The sequence below is a fragment of the Bos indicus genome, chromosome 11 (assembly GCF_029378745.1).
Source record: "Bos indicus isolate NIAB-ARS_2022 breed Sahiwal x Tharparkar chromosome 11, NIAB-ARS_B.indTharparkar_mat_pri_1.0, whole genome shotgun sequence".
Taxonomy (NCBI): Eukaryota; Metazoa; Chordata; class Mammalia; order Artiodactyla; family Bovidae; genus Bos; species Bos indicus.
The window spans coordinates 4141240-4158728 of record NC_091770.1 but is presented as its reverse complement, the minus strand read 5'-3'; the positions used below and the strand labels follow the sequence as shown (position 1 = coordinate 4158728).

The window sequence follows — 17489 nt, the reverse complement described above, 5'->3', positions numbered from 1 at the left end:
CAATATTCTGTTGAATGGGTGGAGCTGTGTTCCCTCCCTGCTGTTTACCTGGGGCCAAACTATGAGCAATGCAAAGAAATAGAGGAAAACAACAGAATGGGGAAGACTAGAGATCTCTTCAAGAAAATTAGAGATCCCAAGGGAACATTTCATGCAAAGATGGACTCGATCTTTGGACAGAAATGGTATGGACCTAACAGAAAGCAGAAGATATTAAGAAGAGGTGGCAAGAATACACAGAAGAACTGTACAAAAAAGATCTTCACGACCCAGATAATCACGATGGTGTGATCACTGACCTAGAGCCAGACATCCTGGAATGTGAAGTCAAGTGGGCCTTAGGAAGCATCACTACGAACAAAGCTAGTGGAGGTGATGGAATTCCAGTTGAACTATTTCAAATCCTGAAAGGTGATGCTGTGAAAGTGCTGCATTCAATATGCCAGCAAATTTGGAAAACTCAGCAGTGGTCACAGGACTGGAAAAGGTCAGTTTTCATTCCAATCCCAAAGAAAGGCAATGCCAAAGAATGCTCAAACTACCGCTCAATTGTACTCATCTCACATGCTAGTAAAGTAATGCCCCTAATTCTCCAAGCCAGGCTTCAGCAATATGTGAACTGTGAACTTCCAGATGTTCAAGCTGGTTTTAGAAAAGGCAGAGGAACCAGAGATCAAATTGCCAACATCTGCTGGATCATTGAAAAAGCAAGAGAGTACCAGAAAAACATCTATTTCTGCTTTACTGACTATGCAAAAGCGTTTGACTGTGTGGATCTCAATAAACTGTGGAAAATTCTGAAAGAGATGGGAATACTAGACCACCTGACCTGCCTCTTGAGAAACCTATATGCAGGTCAGGAAGCTACAGTGAGAACTGGACATAGAACAACAGACTGGTTCCAAATAGGAAAAGGAGTACGTCAAGGCTGTATATTGTCACCCTGCTTATTTAACTTATATGCAGAGTACATCATTCGAAATGCTGGGCTGGATGAAGCACAAGCTGGAATCAAGATTGCCATGAGAAATATTCAATAACCTCAGATACACAGATGACATCACCCTTATGGCAGAAAGTGAAGAGGAACTAAAAAGCCTCTTGATGAAAGTGAAAGAGGAGAGTGAAACAGTTGGCTTAAAGCTCAACATTCAGAAAATGAAGATCATGGCATCTGGTCCCATCACTTCATGGCAAATAGACAGGGAAACAGTGGAAACAGCGTCAGACTTTATTTTTTGCGCTCCAAAATCACTGCAGATGGTGATTGCAGCCATGAAATTCAAAAACGCTTACTCCTTGGAAGAAAAGTTATGACCAACCTAGATAGCATATTAAAAAGCAGAGACATTACTTTGCCAACAAAGGTCCGTCTAGTCAAGGCTATGGTTTTTCCAGTGGTCATGTATGGATGTGAGAGTTGGACTGAAAAAAGCTGAGCGCTGAAGAATTGATGCTTTTGAACTATGGTGTTGGAGAAGACTCCTGAGAGTCCCTCAGCCTGCAAGGAGATCCAACCAGTCCATTCTAACAGAGATCAGCCCTGGCTGTTCTTTGGAAGGAATGATGCTAAAGCTGAAACTCCAGTACTTTGGCCGCCTCATGCGAAGAGTTGACTCATTGGAAAAGACTCTGATGCTGGGAGGGATTGGGAGCAGGAGGAAAAGGGGATGACAGAGGATGAGATGGCTGGATGGCATCACCAACTGGATGGACTTGAGTTTGAGTGAACTCCGGGAGTTGGTGATGGACAGGGAGGCCTGGCGTGCTGTGATTCATGGGGTCGCAAAGAGTCGGACACAACTGAGCGACTGAACTGAAGTGAACTGAAGCTATGGTGGAGTTAATGAAGATAATGGTGCCCTCCCTCAAAAGATCCCATGCATGTACTGCTACACTCAGTGCCCCCAACCCTGCAGCAGGCCACCACTGACCCATGCCTCCACCAGAGACTCCCAGACACCCACAAGCTAGTCCGGGACAGTCCTCTGTGGGGTCACTGCTCCTTTCTCCTGTGTACTGGTGTGCACAAGTTTCTGTTTGTGCCCTCCAAGAGTCTGTTTCCCAGTCCTGTGTAAGTTCTAGCAGCTCTGTGGTGGGGATAATGGTGACCTCCTCCAAGAGGGCTTATGACATACCCAAGTCTTCTGCACCCAGAGCCCCTGTCCCTGCAGCAGACCACTGCTGACTTGTACCTCCACAGGAGATGCTCAGTTCTGTCTCAGTTTCTGTGGGGTCCCTGGGTCCTGGTGCACACAAGGTTGGTTTGATCCCTCTGAGTGTCTCTGGCGGGAATGGGGTTTGATTCTAAACACGAATTCGTCCCTCCTACCATCTTGCTGGAGCTTCTCCTTTGCCCTTGGATGTGGGGTATCTCCTCACAGCCTCTCCAGCACTTACTGTCTTACTGGGGTTTCACTGACCTTGGACATGGGGTATCTCCACATGGCTGGTCCAGCAAAGCACAGCTGCCGCTCCTAACCTTGGACGTGGGGTGTCTGGTTTGCCCTATTTGTTTTCCTTCCCAGCGATCATAGTTCTGTGCCACCTTTCATCTGTTGTCTGAAAACAGATTTTCCCTCCTATATTTTGTTCATTTTTCTAGTTGTTTTTGGCAACAGGGTAATTCAGACCCTGTTAATCCCTCTTGTCTAGATAATAGCTGTTTTAAGGCCCTTGTCTGCTAATATAATCTTTTTTCATTGTGCATCTGTCTACATCAACTAATTTTGATGCTTGTGGATCACTTCCTATATCTCATGTCTCATATATATATATATATATATATATATACATGTCTCATATATATATATATTTAAACTGAATGCTGGACGTTGTGGATTTTACTTTGTTGAATATTAGATGTTGTTGTCTTCCTTTAGGGAGTGTTGAATTTGTTTTGGCAGGCTCTTAAATTACTTGAATATTAACTAATACTTTCAAGATTGTTTTTAAGCTTTGGTAGGGCAGATCTTAAGTAGCCTTTCCTGTAAGACTAGTTTAGCCTCACCCCTAAGATGTGACCCTTCCAGATTCTCTTTTAAATGCCCAGTCCAAGGTGTTCCAAACTAAAGAGTTTCTTAATGAGGGTGAAAGAGGAGAGTGAAAAAGCTGACTTAAAACTCAACTTTCAAAAAACTGAGATCATGGCATCCAGTCCCATCACTTCATGACAAATAGAGTGGGAAAAAATGGAAATAGTGGCAGATTTTATTTTATTTGGTTCCAAAATCACTGTGGACAGTGACTGCAGCCATGAAATTCAAAGATGCTTGCTCCTTGGAAGAAAAGCTATGACCAAATCTAGACAGCACATTAAAAAGCAAAGACATCACTTTTCCAACAAAGCTCTGAATAATCAAAGCTATGGTTTTTCCCATAGTCATGTATGGATGAGATGTGGACCATAAAGAAGGCTGAGTGCTAAAGAATTGATGCTTTCAAATTGTGCTGGAGAAGACTCTTGAGAGTCCCTTGGACTGCAAGGAGATCAAACCAGTCAATCCTCAAGGCAATCAATCCTGAATATTCATTGGAAGGACTGAGGCTGAAGGTCCAATACTTTGGCCACCTAATGCAAAGAGCTGACTCATTGGAAAAGACCCTGATGCTTGGAAAGGTTGAAGGCAAAAGGAGAAGAGGGTGGCGGAAGATGAGATGGTTAGATAGCATCACCGACTTAATGGACATGAATCTGAGCAAACTCCAGGAGATGATAAAGGACAGGGAAGCCTGGTGTGCTATAGTCCATGGGGTTGCAGAGTCGGCCACGACTTCCCAACTGAACAATGAACCATCAGGGTGATCATTAAGAACTTTTCACTTTCACGGGCTCAAACTTTGCCCCCAGCTTTGGCACATTTGTTACCAGCTGACCTTGACTCATTTTCTTTGTTTTTGGCATGTGAAAATTTCTCTTTCTTACCTACAAGTTCAGCTATAAATTGCAAAAATAATTTTTTATTCTATTTTATCCAGAAGATTTTCCTCTTAGCTTAATCAGCAATTTTACTAGAACCTGAAACATTCCATATATTCTTTTCAAAACATAAAACTGATCACATAACCTCCTCTGTAAGATCTTTCAGTGGAAGTAAAGACCTAAATTTTATTGATACCTGGGTTACCAGGCTCTGTTTTGTAATTTGTGTGTGTTTTCACCTGTGTCTCTTTTCACTCTTTGCCGTGGTCTCTGAGCTCGAGACATAGGAGCCTTCTCTCTGCTCTTGCTTCACACTTGGCATCCTCCAATTTGAAAAGCCACCTTCCCCTCACACATTGTGTATCCATTTGCTTTTCAGATCTCAGTTCAAGTGTCATTGACTCAGAGAAGGCTTTCTTGACTTCCCCGATCCTCTCAGTCTAGGTCGCTTCCCTGTGTTACAGTTTTTTTCTCTAGAAATGTTTGCCTAATCTGTATCTACATATTCATCTTTATGATTATTTTATTGACCATGATCCCCCCATAGTCTGGAAGCCTCATGAGAACAAAGACCATTACCATTGGCTATGCATCTAGGCACATCGTTGGACCATAGAATATGCACAAGAAGTATGTATGGAATGGATGGACAGGTGGCTGAGTCGGGTGGATGGATGGATAGAAGTTTGTTTGAAGAATGTGTGAGTAATTGTATGAGTGAGGGAGGAAGGGAAGGAGAAAGAGAGGAGTGAATTTTGGCTAAATAACTTATTCCAGGAGCAATTTTTTGTGCGTTGTACTTGTGAAAACACTTATAAAAGCGGAAAAGTTTCTTTGCTTGCCTCTTAGTTCTCTTAGCCTCATATAATAGCAAATACTTCTCTGTAGGTGGCAGTGCACTTACATAAGAACTTTTGCTGAAAAAAAAAAAGGAGGGGGGAGGAAATTATCTTGAATATTTGAAAGCATTTATATAACTCAAATCTCATATTACAGTGTTTAAAACATGCTCTTATTTTCTATAATATGGATATATCCTTAATTTATAGTTACCCAGTCTATTTCCTTCAGAGGTATTAGCAAGTGTTAGAGAGTTATCAGTCCTCATTTTATGATATGATGATCCATATCAGCATGTCATTCAAGAATGGAGAAGTAGGCATAGTGAATAAAACAGTGGCTAATGTTTTATCTTTAATAGCAACAATATTTACATTATAGAATAATTGTAACTGTGGCAAATATAGACAGAACTACAAAGATATATATATATATATATGTCGACTAGCTTTGGGGCTGAGACTTGTAAGTTGGTTTCTCAGTACATTAAAAAGAATGACCAGCTGACCACTTTACTCATGGATTTTGTATATGAAAATTTGAAACTGGAATTTATCTTTCCCAGAATATTTTGTACATACTCTTACCGTCTACATCAACTAAAGTTCTTTATAGGGACTTCCTTCCTTTACCATTTCATGGAATGTCCTTGACCATTCCCTGTCCCATGGTTAGGGCTACATGCTTCCACTGCCGGAGGTACGGGTGTGATCCCAGGTTGGGGAATTAAGATCCCACATGCTGTTTGGCAAGGCAAAAAACAAAGAGAGAGAGAGAGAATTCCTTGTAATCTAAAAGTACCGTCATTAAAAGATTTGTCTTGCTTTGTTTTCCATGTTGTGGGTTTTTCCCACGTTAAAAAATATATAATCTGTCCTTGCAGCACTTAAATGCAGAACGGTCTTACAAGTCCCAGATTGCTACTTTACACAAGTCTGTTGTAAAGATGGAAGAGGAGCTTCAGAAGGTTCAGTTTGAAAAAGTGTCTGCCCTTGCAGATTTGTCTTCCACAAGGGAACTTTGCATTAAACTTGACTCCAGCAAAGAACTTCTTAATCGACAGCTGGTTGCTAAAGATCAAGAGATAGAAATGGTATGTCATACATTTTTAAATGGTTCTTTTAATAATGCTACCAGTGTAAAATTTTTGTAATTTTATAAAAACAAACTTTTTTTTTAAATAAAATGCTACAGCAAAAGTATGTCTTTCAACTTTAGATTTTATGTTTAAAGTCCAGGATATTAATTTCTGTTGTGTTCCAAACCATTCAAGACCATAACAGAGACTCTTCCTTTGTGTGCTCTGCATTTACTTTTAGTTAAAGGAATGATAAAGCACACTGACATACCAGTCAGCGAAGAACCTCGAGGTTGAGGTTTATCTAGCTAAATTATAATTGTAATGATATTGTTTTAAGCTAAATTTACTATTTGGCTGAGTTCTTTTCAACTGTAATTCACTTGATTTTATCTACCATGTGCCTGATGCCTGCCATCATGCTTACCATGTGAATATAATGCTCAAAAGGTACAGTCCCCCTCCCTCAAAGACCTCCTGGTATTGACATACAAATAATTTGGGGGTGAATGTGATACTAATAAGAAATACTCAAGGTTTCAGAGAGGAAATTCCCATTGACCTGTGGGTGTCAGAGAGGAGGAGTTCACTAGGGTGTACTACTGAACTCAAAAGGAATGAGGGAATAGCTTAGGCAGTGGTATGGAGGTATAAATAAACTCTGGAGTGAGCAGTAAGTCATTTGCAGTGGCCAGTGTAGCATGCACAAGTGACTGAGATGCATCTGAAGAAATAGATGGGACCTGAATCCTAAAAGGATGTACGTTACAGTTGCATAGTATAATTGAAATATCAACATTTTGGCTATGTTTACATTTCTGTTATTATCACCCTGTGTTGAACTCCTTATTTTGTTAGCCTACTGCTTGTTAGGAGGTATGATGCATTTGAGAACGGTGTGTCTTGTTGGCTTCTGTAAGAAGTTCCATGTAAAAACGGATACACAATTGTCCTTAGCAGCATTCTTCATAATTGCTAAGAAGTGTAAATAACTCTAATATTCCTGCATCTATGCAAGGCAATATTATTTGGCAGTAGTAGTAATGAAGGATTGATAGCTGCTAAAACATGGAGAACTCTTGAAAACATTACCCTAAGTGAAGGAAGTCAGTCATGTAAGACCACACACACACACACACACACACACACACAGAGTATGTTTCCATTTATGTGAAATGTTCAAAATAAAGCAGATCATAGAAAACAGATGAGTTATTGCCTAGGGCTAGTGCTGGGGCAGAGGTAAGGGAGTGACTGCTAATGTGTACTGGGTTCCATTTTGGGATAATGAAAATGTTCTAACAATAAACTGAGAATGCGGTATGATCACATAGCTCTATTAATACTCTGTTGGCCAAAAAGTTTGAGTTTTTCCATAAGGTGTTATAGAAAAACTCAAACAGACTTTTTGGTCAACCCAATATACTAAAAACCATTGACTTGTACCATTTAAATGGGCTAATTGTATGGTATGTGAATTACATCCCAATGAAGCTGCTGCCAAAAAAATGATGCTCCATTTTGTATTCCCACCAGCATTGCCTATTTTAATGTTAACCAACACAAATTAAGACATTTGCCAATTTAATAAACTGCAGCATCAGTTCAACCAAAAGAGGTTTTTCTCCTCTGAATATTTAGCAACGTCTGGAGGTATTTTTGATTGTCACACCAGGGTTGGGGGGTGCTATAGACTTCTAGTAAGTAGAGGCCAGGGATGCCGCTCAGCATCCTGTAAGGCACAGGGCAGCTCCCTATACCAAACAGTTACCCAGCACAAAAGATCAGTAGGGTCAAGGCGAAGAAATCCTGGATTACAAATACCATTTTGCTTTAAGTTATGTTTCTTTGATTATTAATACAAGATATATTATTCTCTATGTTTACTAATTAGCTAGCTATATTTTGTAAATTTTCTGTTCATATCATTAGTTCATATTTCTCATGAGTTAGTTCATATTCCTTTTATTAGTAAGATATTAACTATTTACTGAGTTTATTTTCATCTGGTTTTTTTCCTCATAAATTTTGGTTGTTTATAATGACTGTAGATATGTTTGTTTTTGCTATGGTCAGACATCATTTTTAATTGTATCTAGTCTAAGAAGTTTTTACCCTACCTGCCTGCCCCTCTGTTAATAATTCATTTTTATTAAACTTTCTTTTCTCAGAGTTTTACATTAAATTTTAAAATATATATATAATTTATTATAATGTGTATTATGAGATAAAGAATATATTTTTTTCTAAATAGTGATGTCTGGTTTCCCTCCTTTTGGAGAAGCATTTGGCGTATAGAATGTATTTTAGGCTCAAGATAACCGTCAAAAAGTGAAGTGTTCCATTGGACCATACAAGAGAGGGAATGTGTGATTACTCCTTATCTTTCTTAACCATGGAGTGTGATGGCATTCCATCAGGAAGTTAGGCATTTGTAACTCACCCAACTCGGGACAAAGCAGTAGTCACAGATACTACCATGTCAGATACTACCATGTCAGATTTGCCAAAATATATTATAAGAAATATCAAAGCTGGACATGGAAATTGTTTGACATTTGGGATTAATAACTCTTAAATTAATGAACCTTCTGATACTATCAGAGACTTGGGAAGTGATACTGTGTGTGTGTGCGTGTATCTGCTAAGAAGGACACAATTTCAAATCTAGAAATTAAATGTGGTTGTCAGTTCATAACAGAGAAATTTTATGAGTCTCTGATAATACATGAGTTAAGTGAACAAGTGGGAATAAGTATAGACATCTTCGTATCATTGTGCAGATGGAGAATGAGTTGGATTCTGCTCGTTCTGAAATAGAACTCCTCAGGAGTCAGATGACAAATGAGAGAATCTCCATGCAGAATCTAGAAGCTTTGCTGGTGGCCAATAGAGACAAAGAATATCAGTCTCAGATAGCACTTCAGGAAAAAGAATCTGAAATTCAGCTTCTCAAAGAACACCTTTGTTTGGCAGAAAACAAAATGTGAGTTGATTAGCAGTATGATAACATTAAGTCGAGTTTCTTAAGTTTTCGGTACTTTATAGATTAGTGGAATTTTAAAGCTGGAATTTAGACCATTTAATGTCATAGTTTGCTGTTAATTAAACTGAGGACCCAAAATGTTGTGACCTGTCTTAAGATTTAGGACCTAATTTCTATTATGTGTCTCTAATGCATCTAAATTTAAACGTAACCCTCTTTGTGTTGATTTTTTCCAACGGAGTTTTGGGTGTAATAGAACATCTACTGATCTAACATATTGCCTTTGGGAAATATTATAACCAGATTAGAAAAAAAAAAAAGCACTTCTGAAACCAGAGGGATTTTTCTACTTATGGACCTGCTTGGTATTGCTACCCAGTCTTTTCATTTGTCACATGGTATTTGCCTGTGTACTGGGTACCTGGAAGCACTACTGCATTCACTGAATGCTGGAGACTTCCCCCAGAGCACTGATTGTGACTTAAAAAAAAAAAAAAAGACTTCCTAGTACTGTTAGCACCTTATTACACCACTGGAGGATTAGATGGAAATGCCTGCCTGAGCGTGTGTGTGCTGCGTGTGCTTAGTCGCTCAGTCGTGCCTTGACTCTTTGGGACTTCATGGACTACGGCCCACCAGGCTTCTCTGTCCATGGGATTCTCCAGGCAAGAACACTAGAGTGGGTTGCCATTCCCTTTAGGGGATCTTCCCAACCCAGGGATCAAACCCCAGTCTCCTGCGTTGAAAGAGGATTCTTTACCATCTGACCCACCAGGGAAGCCCCCCTGCCTGCATAGTAGATATTTTATCACCTTTGCCACCTGTCACAAAACCTGATGGGGACCCGTAGCCTCTGTTCTTATCCATCCCACCTGTAACACCTTTTCATCCAGCCTCAGCTCTGCCCTCCCGTCTGAGTAGGGGACGTGGGGAAGGACAGGAATCATGGTCTCAGGAATTGGCCACTTGTGGGAGCCCCTGACAGCACAGGCTGTGAAACCAGGGCTGGTTTCCTTCAGAGACTGTTTTTAGGTTGTGGCAGCTGTAACTGAGTCACTCTTTTCAGTCACTGCAGCTGGGCTTTGGACTGGACCTTCAGAATGATCCAGTTTTGTAGGATCATTTCCTCAAGCCATAGGTGGAAATTGCTTCAGTGAAGTATGCCAAAACTCCCACCTTAAGGGGGTACACTCTGTTTTAGACTGGCTGGTGAGTAGTGTCACCTAGAACTAGTAAGCTTGACAAACTCTTGTGTTCCTAGTCTCTAGAGTTTAGACTCCAGCAGTCCGTATTGCAGTCCTGAAAGCCAGCAGAGAGGAGAGAATGTTCTGGCAAGAGCGGTCACCTCTGTCATTATCTTCCTCATGGTAGTGTGTTTATCGGGGTTTTGGAGGCAATGTTTAGCCGTAAGATCCTGTTAAATTGAAGAGATTTTTTGTCTTTAACAGTTGGATATACCAAATTTCATTTCACACATATATAAGGTATTTGGTCAATTAGATATACATATATGCACCCACTGCATATTCATCATGGTGTTAGTGAATTCCAGTGTTTTATGCGTTGGAATATGCACATCATACCGTGAAGTAAATTGTAAAAATGATCTGCAGTGAATTGATAATATAGGTAGATAATAGTATTACCATATCTAAAAATAGGGAGAATGAAGTTTAACTAATTGAATGGGGCTGAAGGCAATGGCACCCCACTCCAGTACTCTTGCCTGGAGAATCCCAGGGACGGGGGAGCCTGGTGGGCTGCCGTCTATGGGGTCACACAGAGTCAGACACGACTGAAGTGACTTAGCAGCAGCAGCAGCAGAGACAGCTTAAAGGGCTTTTAGTAGACTACCTTGCACATTTACTGCATCTAAAATTGGCATATTTTATTTTAATTTATTTTATTTGTGTGAAATTGATGTATTTTAGATGCACCGATACATCTGTAAAAGCCAGAGTGTTGCTTGGCTTCAGCTGAGAAACCATGGCCAACATGGTCTCAGGTACCCTAGGGATACTTTGGTATTCTACCTTTAATCAACCATCATTCACATTCTCTACACAGGGCCATCCAGAGTAGGGACGTGGCCCAGTTCAGGAACGTCGTGACGCAACTGGAAGCTGACTTGGACATTACAAAGAGACAGCTAGGGACGGAGCGCTTTGAAAGGTAAGTTCAGCAGCCTGGAAAGCACTGTTTCTGGGATAACAACAGACTTTGGTTATTTCATGGTGATTAGATTTTAAAGTATGATTTGAACTGCAGTTTTACAACAGTGTTAGTAATGTTGCTGGATATAAAAGTTCGATTAAAGTGTCCCTATTTTGCTTTAGGGAGAGGGCTGTGCAAGAACTCCGCCGCCAGAATTACTCAAGTAATGCTTATCATTTGAGTTCCACAATAAAGCCAAATACAAAATGTCACTCACCAGAACATACTCACCATCGATCTCCTGACCGAGGCCTAGATCGATCATTAGAAGAGTAAGTGGTTTAAGGATCCATTCTTTGGGGAACCAAATAGCAATAAGCACTGAATATTTGAGGGAGTAAGAAAACTCAGTAACCATCTACCATTAATAGTGCTATTTAAAACATCATTAAATAATTGGATATGTTGACATTTAAAAAAATTTTTGATTATTAGTGTCATATAAATATGTTAAAGATGTCTGTTTTATCTAAAGTTTACATAAATTACATTTTAAAAATCTGATTTTCTTTAATTTCTGTAACATACATTTTTATATACTTTCATTAACAAACTATTGGCTAATTATTGTAGCACCAAAAATACATATACTCTAGGAAAGTAATAGGCTAATTTTTCAAAGGGAAATATTTTAGCTATATTCCTAAATGTCAGAAATTTTATAAAAACATTTTTATTTAGAAATAATTTCAAACTGACAAGAAATTAAAAATAAAACAATGCAAAGAACATCTGTATGCCTTTTATCCCTACTGCATTATAAAAATTTTACTCCGTTTGCTTTTTCTGTATTCATGAGGCAGTATGAGCTGTCTCACGCATTCACACTCCTGCACTTTCTCCTCCCTGTCTTTCTCTCTTGCCTTCCTCCCACCTGCCCACTCCCTGCCACAGACATTTTTAAACAATAACCATTACCTCCAGTTGGAACCATCCTCATAGGTTTCTCCCTCGCCTTCTTCCTTTCTGTATTTGTATTACACCCTTTTTCCTCCAATGAGAGGCCTGGTCAACATTAAAATACTCACTCAACAACGGTAACAGAGTTATTCCTTCACTCAATCCCAGAGTCTATCTAAAGTACTTTCAAGATTTCTTCATCTATGTCACTACAATAAACAGGCCAACTTAGAAAAAATTTCAAAATCTATTTGCAATTCTTCCTTCCTGTCCCACACATGACCTTTCCAAAGTCTTGAAGGCATATAGTCAAATACCGTGTTCAGAAATTACTTGGATTATTTTTTTCACCCTCACTGTGGTGATGGTGTACATTTAAAATAACAGTAGATTCATTTGTTTCAATTTGCTTTCATTTTTCATTATTATGCTGAGATGCCCTGACCAAGAAGAAGAGATGTCTTTCCATTGTTCAAATTTTGCTTTGTGTCTTTAAGGAATGACTTGTAGTTTTTCTTTATATAGATTTTGAATATTTCTTGTAAAATTCACTCCTGAATATTTTATTACTTTTTTGTTACTATTATAAATGAAGTTTCCTCCATATATTATATCTTCAAATGATGCTACTTTTGCATGTTAATTTTTTAGCATGTTATCTTGCTAAATTCTTTTATTTCATTAAATTTCGTTATTAATTCTATAGAGGTTTCTAGGTGTACTATCATGTCATCTGCAGAAAGAGATATTTATTTCTTCTTTTCCTATTTTTATCTCTTGAATTATATTCTCTGGTTAATAGCATTTGCTAGTATCATCAGAATAATGACAGATAGTTGTGGCAAAAGTGGAATTCCTGTTTTAATTCTGACCTGTAGTGGGAATGCCTCTTTTTGTTGTTTTTTTTTTCCTGTTAATTAAGATACTAGTTTTATGATTCAAGTTTATATATTTTATGGTATTAAGGAAATACCACTTATTCCTATTTTTTTCAAGATTTTTTTTATTAGGAAACAGTGTTTTTGTCAAGGACTTTTTTAGCATCTATGAAGATATGGTTTTTCTCTTTAGAATTATTAATATGTGGATATATTAATTGATTTTTCAACTACTGAACCATGTTTGAATTTCTGACATAAATGAGAAATTGGTCATAGTCTATTATTTTCTTAGTGTTTGGTAATATTTTATTTATTTTAGATTTGTATATCAATATTCGTAACTGATATTGACCTGTACTTATCTCTTTGTGCTTTTTCTATTAAGTTTAGATATCAATGTTGTATCTGCTTCTAAAAAAATAATTTGGAAGTTTTTGTTTACTGTAGTTTGAAACAAGTTACACAGTTGGGGATTATCTGATTTCTGAAGAGCCTTGGCTCTTTTTTTGTGGGGTGTACTTCCTTGGTAACTTTTTCTACTTCTTCTTTGGAAATTAGTCTTTTTAAGCTATATGTGTTTGTCTAAAAATTACCCAGGCTTTTAACTCTAGGTTTTCAGCTTTATTTGCATGGAAGTAACCAATGCAGTATCTTACAAATTTTTAAATTTCCTCTGTGTCAGTGGTTGTACCCTGTTGCCATTTCTTATTTGTATATATGTGCTTCTCCCTTTTGTTTGTTGATTACCTTAGCCTGTGGTTTGTTTACTTAGTTCATTGCTTCAAAGAACCAGCATTTTGATTTAATGATTTAATCTATTTTCTTTCTCTGCTTATTAATTTGTTTTTATTTATATTAGTTCCTTCCTTGTGCTATTTTTTCATTTACTTTGTTGATTTTTTCCCCCTAGGTTTTTGAGTTAGAAATTTAATTCATTTATTACCATTCTTTAGCTTTTATCAATGTAGATATTCAGGGTTATGAATTTTTCTATGATTACTGCTTTAAATATATCCCATAGATTCTGATATATAGTGTTTTTGTGATCATTATTTTTAAGAATTTCTTTAATCTTTGTTTGTATTTTCATTTTTACCCAAGATGTATTTGATAGAAAATCTTTTAATTTTCAGTGAGAAGAGTTTTTTGTTTGATTTGGTTTCATTTTTAATTCTCAGTGTTATTGTGTATATTATTTGTAATATTTCTATTTTATGGAAACTACTGATGTTTTCTTTATACTTTACTACATGTTCAAGTTTTGTGAACAGTCCATGTACACTTGAGAAGATATATTCTTTCTTATCAGAGTATAGTGTAATATATCCAGAAGATTTACCTTTTTAATTTTACTTTGTTCTTTTATAATGTCATTTAATTTTTGTTCACTTGACTTGTTTTACTAAGAATGGCATTTTTAAATTTCCTATTATTGGTATGTTTTTATTTCTTCTTATATCTCCTATAAATTTTGTTTTATATAGGTGGTTTGCTGTTTTATCTGTTGCATAGATATTCTGAATTGTCATATCTTCACTGTGAATGTGGCTTTTACAAAGTGTTATTTTCTGATGCACTTAATTTTTTTGGAAGGAGGAAGGACTTGACGTCTACTTTGTCTGGTATTAGAGTTACAACTCCTATTTCCTTATTGGGTCCACTTGCCTGGTAAATCTTTGTCCATCTCTTTTTTTGAATCTCTGCATTTTAAATTTCTCTCTTTAGATAGTATGGATTTGAGTTTGACTTTATGAACCGTTTTGAAATTCTTTCTTTTTTTAATAGGTGAGTTAAGCTCCTTAACATTATTGATATAACTGTTAAATTTGGTCTCAACTCTGTCATATTATGTTATGATAACTGTTTACTATGTGATATTTGCTCTAATTCTCTCTCTATTTGGTTATCCTTCTTTGCTTGTAACCATTTCTTTTGATATTCAGGAAGTTTTGGATCTTATTATAACGGTTACCTTTCTATTAATACTTTTAATAGTGTCCTTAAAGTATCCCTTTTAAAATTTTTAAGCTTTTGCTGTTCGTTTTAAATGGTACCTTTTGACTACCATCTAATATCTAGACATGGGCTTCCCTGGTGGCTCAGCAGTAAAGAATCCACCTGTGAATGCAGGAGATGCAGGTTCAATCCTGCTTGGGTCGGAAAGATCCCCTGGAGAAGGAAATGGCAGTGCACTCCAGTATTCTCGTCTGGGAAAATCTCATGAACAGAGGAGCCTGACAGGTTACAATCCATGGGGGTCAAAAGAGTTGAACACAACTTAGCAACTGAACAGCATCATCTAGACAACAGTTAATGTGCTTAATTTACTTTCCCAACAGCTGGTCTGTTTCCTGTTCCTTTAGTGTTGTCTTTTCAGGTTGCCATATAAATGGAATCATGTGGTATATAGTCTGCAGTGGCTGACTTTTACCCAGCCACTGGGTAAAATATTAGATTTATATATTAGAGATGTATCCAGGTTGTTGTATATATCAGATATTACTGGATATTGCTTTTAAGTGCTGAATAGTATTCCATTGTGTGGCTGTAACAGTTTTGTTTTGCTCTGTTTTACTCTTTATTTTGAAATGATTAGTCTCACAGGCAGATGCAAAAGTAGTACAGAGGGTCCCACATATCCTCCGCCAGCTTCCCCAGTGGCCATGTCTTACAAACCACAGAATTGGCACTGGTATAGCTAACTAGCTGATACACATTATTCAGTTTTTGCTAGTGTGTGTGCAGTTTTGGGTTTTTTTTTACATACCACACATAGAACAACACTGCAGTCAAGGTTCTGAATTGTCCCATCAGCCCCAAGGAGCTCATTCCTTCACAATACCCTTTCATGGGGACATCCTCCCATCCTCCTCCCTATCCCCGAGCAAACTCTACTTTCTTCTCTGTCTCTGTAATACTGTCTTTTTGAGAGTGTTGTGTAAATGGAATCACACACAGGATGTAATTTTGTGAGAGTGACTCTTCTCTCTTAGCGCAATGTCCGTGAGATCCATCCAGGTGTATAAAGTCAGTAGTTCTTTCCTTTTTATTGTTGAGTCCATATTATTGCATGATATAGATGGTTCACAGCTTCTGGAAACTGGGTGATAAAATACATCATATCTGACTTCCTTCACAGAAGCTGAGGGCAGAAAAATCCCAAGTATTGCCAAAGTAACACTAGAATACATTTTTTTAATACATCATAAAATCATTGAGTTAAAATATTAATCTACATAATTTTTTCTCTCTTATAGGAATCTTTGCTATCGAGATTTCTGACACGTGGAAAGATTCTTCACATCCTTGGAAGAGGTCAAAGTTTCAAACTGATTTTTTTTGCTATATGATTGCATTTATCTTTTGAATGCTTGACAATGTTAAATGAATTTATTAACGTCGTGCCTCTGAATCTCTGTTTTCATGTGCCGTGCCATATCGCAGTGATCTGAGATGACTTTTAAACACAAAAATGTATATGGCCCTTTCTATCCATACAGTAATAGTGAGTGTAAAATCTGCTTACTTCACTATTGACGACTGTTGTGTTAACTATCCGGAGTAAATAAAGAAGCTTATAAAAAGAGGGCAAAGTGTTTTAACAAAACTGATTTTTTTTCCTTTGTGATTTATGCTTTCATGGCTGGACAAATTGTGCCAAAAGAGGCGCAGTTTAGCACTCCTGGCCTGGGACCCCATATTCCATTTTGGAGCCAACCTGACACGAATTCCAGGCCATACTCTGACCCCAAAGCGGGATAGTAGGCGTGTGTCAGGGTTTTTAAATCCTTAGTGTTGTACCATTAATTAGCATACATTTTCTACAATTGTTTACCCCTACTATTTTTAGAAAGGTAGGTAATACTATATCTGTCAAGAATGTAAGATTATTTTTTAAAAATCTGTATTTTTCATACGTTTTCCTTTAAAATATTAAAATACTGCAATCAACTTAATTGCCATTTTATTTATTTATTTTTGCCTGTGGCAGCTGTCTATAATGTAGTGTAACAAGTTTAGTGATATTTCCTTATTTCCCTCAAAGTCTCCGAAATCTCTTACCTTTTCTGTCCCTAGACTTCGATTTCATGTTGATATTACAGTCTGAACACTATTGTATTTTACTAATACAAGTTATTTGTACTCCTGCCATTTTAATAAAAAAAAAAAAAAGTCCTGTCATTAATAGTATCCATCCGATGTAGACAGTTTCTCGTTCTATATAGTCACTACTCATTAGGACTGCAGTAAGGCAGGACAGTGCCCTGGTTTAGGTTTTGTTTATTTGTTAGCACTCTGTTTCACCGTAAATTCATGCTGTATACTCACTTTACTTTGATTTTTAAAAACCTTGAGTTTTACTCCTCTACTTCAAGACAGTCATTATAGATTGGTTTTAAAAATTGAATAATTAAAAAGTTGTCCTTTTATAAATGTTGTGTAGAATAATATGCAAAAAGTTGTTCTTGCTAGTATTAAATAATATACCGGTGAATATGCAAAATTAACCTTTGCTAGGTAGCACAGTACTAGGTCATCACAGCAGTCATTTTAGTCTCTCCACCTCCTAAAAGAGCTGACAAGGAGCTGAGTGTCCATCTGTTGTGTGCACTTAACACAGATGTTATGTGGAGAGGGCAGTGTGAGGGATGGGGGCCTGACAGAAAA

The 17489-nt window shown here is 37.5% G+C and overlaps 1 protein-coding gene across 5 annotated transcripts in view; it reads left to right on the top strand.

Annotated features, from left to right (window-relative positions):
- Positions 1-16414, top strand: part of TSGA10 (testis specific 10) — a 93219-nt gene extending 76805 nt beyond the window's left edge. For all 5 annotated transcript variants that reach the window (XM_019969771.2, XM_019969770.2, XM_019969769.2 and 2 more), the window contains 5 exons: positions 5646-5855; positions 8624-8826; positions 10894-10998; positions 11163-11312; positions 16079-16414. In XM_019969771.2, the coding sequence (XP_019825330.2) occupies positions 5646-5855; positions 8624-8826; positions 10894-10998; positions 11163-11312; positions 16079-16103 (693 nt within the window). In that variant the 3' untranslated portion in view covers positions 16104-16414. The remainder of the gene's footprint in view (positions 1-5645; positions 5856-8623; positions 8827-10893; positions 10999-11162; positions 11313-16078) is intronic.
- The last annotated feature ends 1075 nt before the right edge of the window (positions 16415-17489 follow it).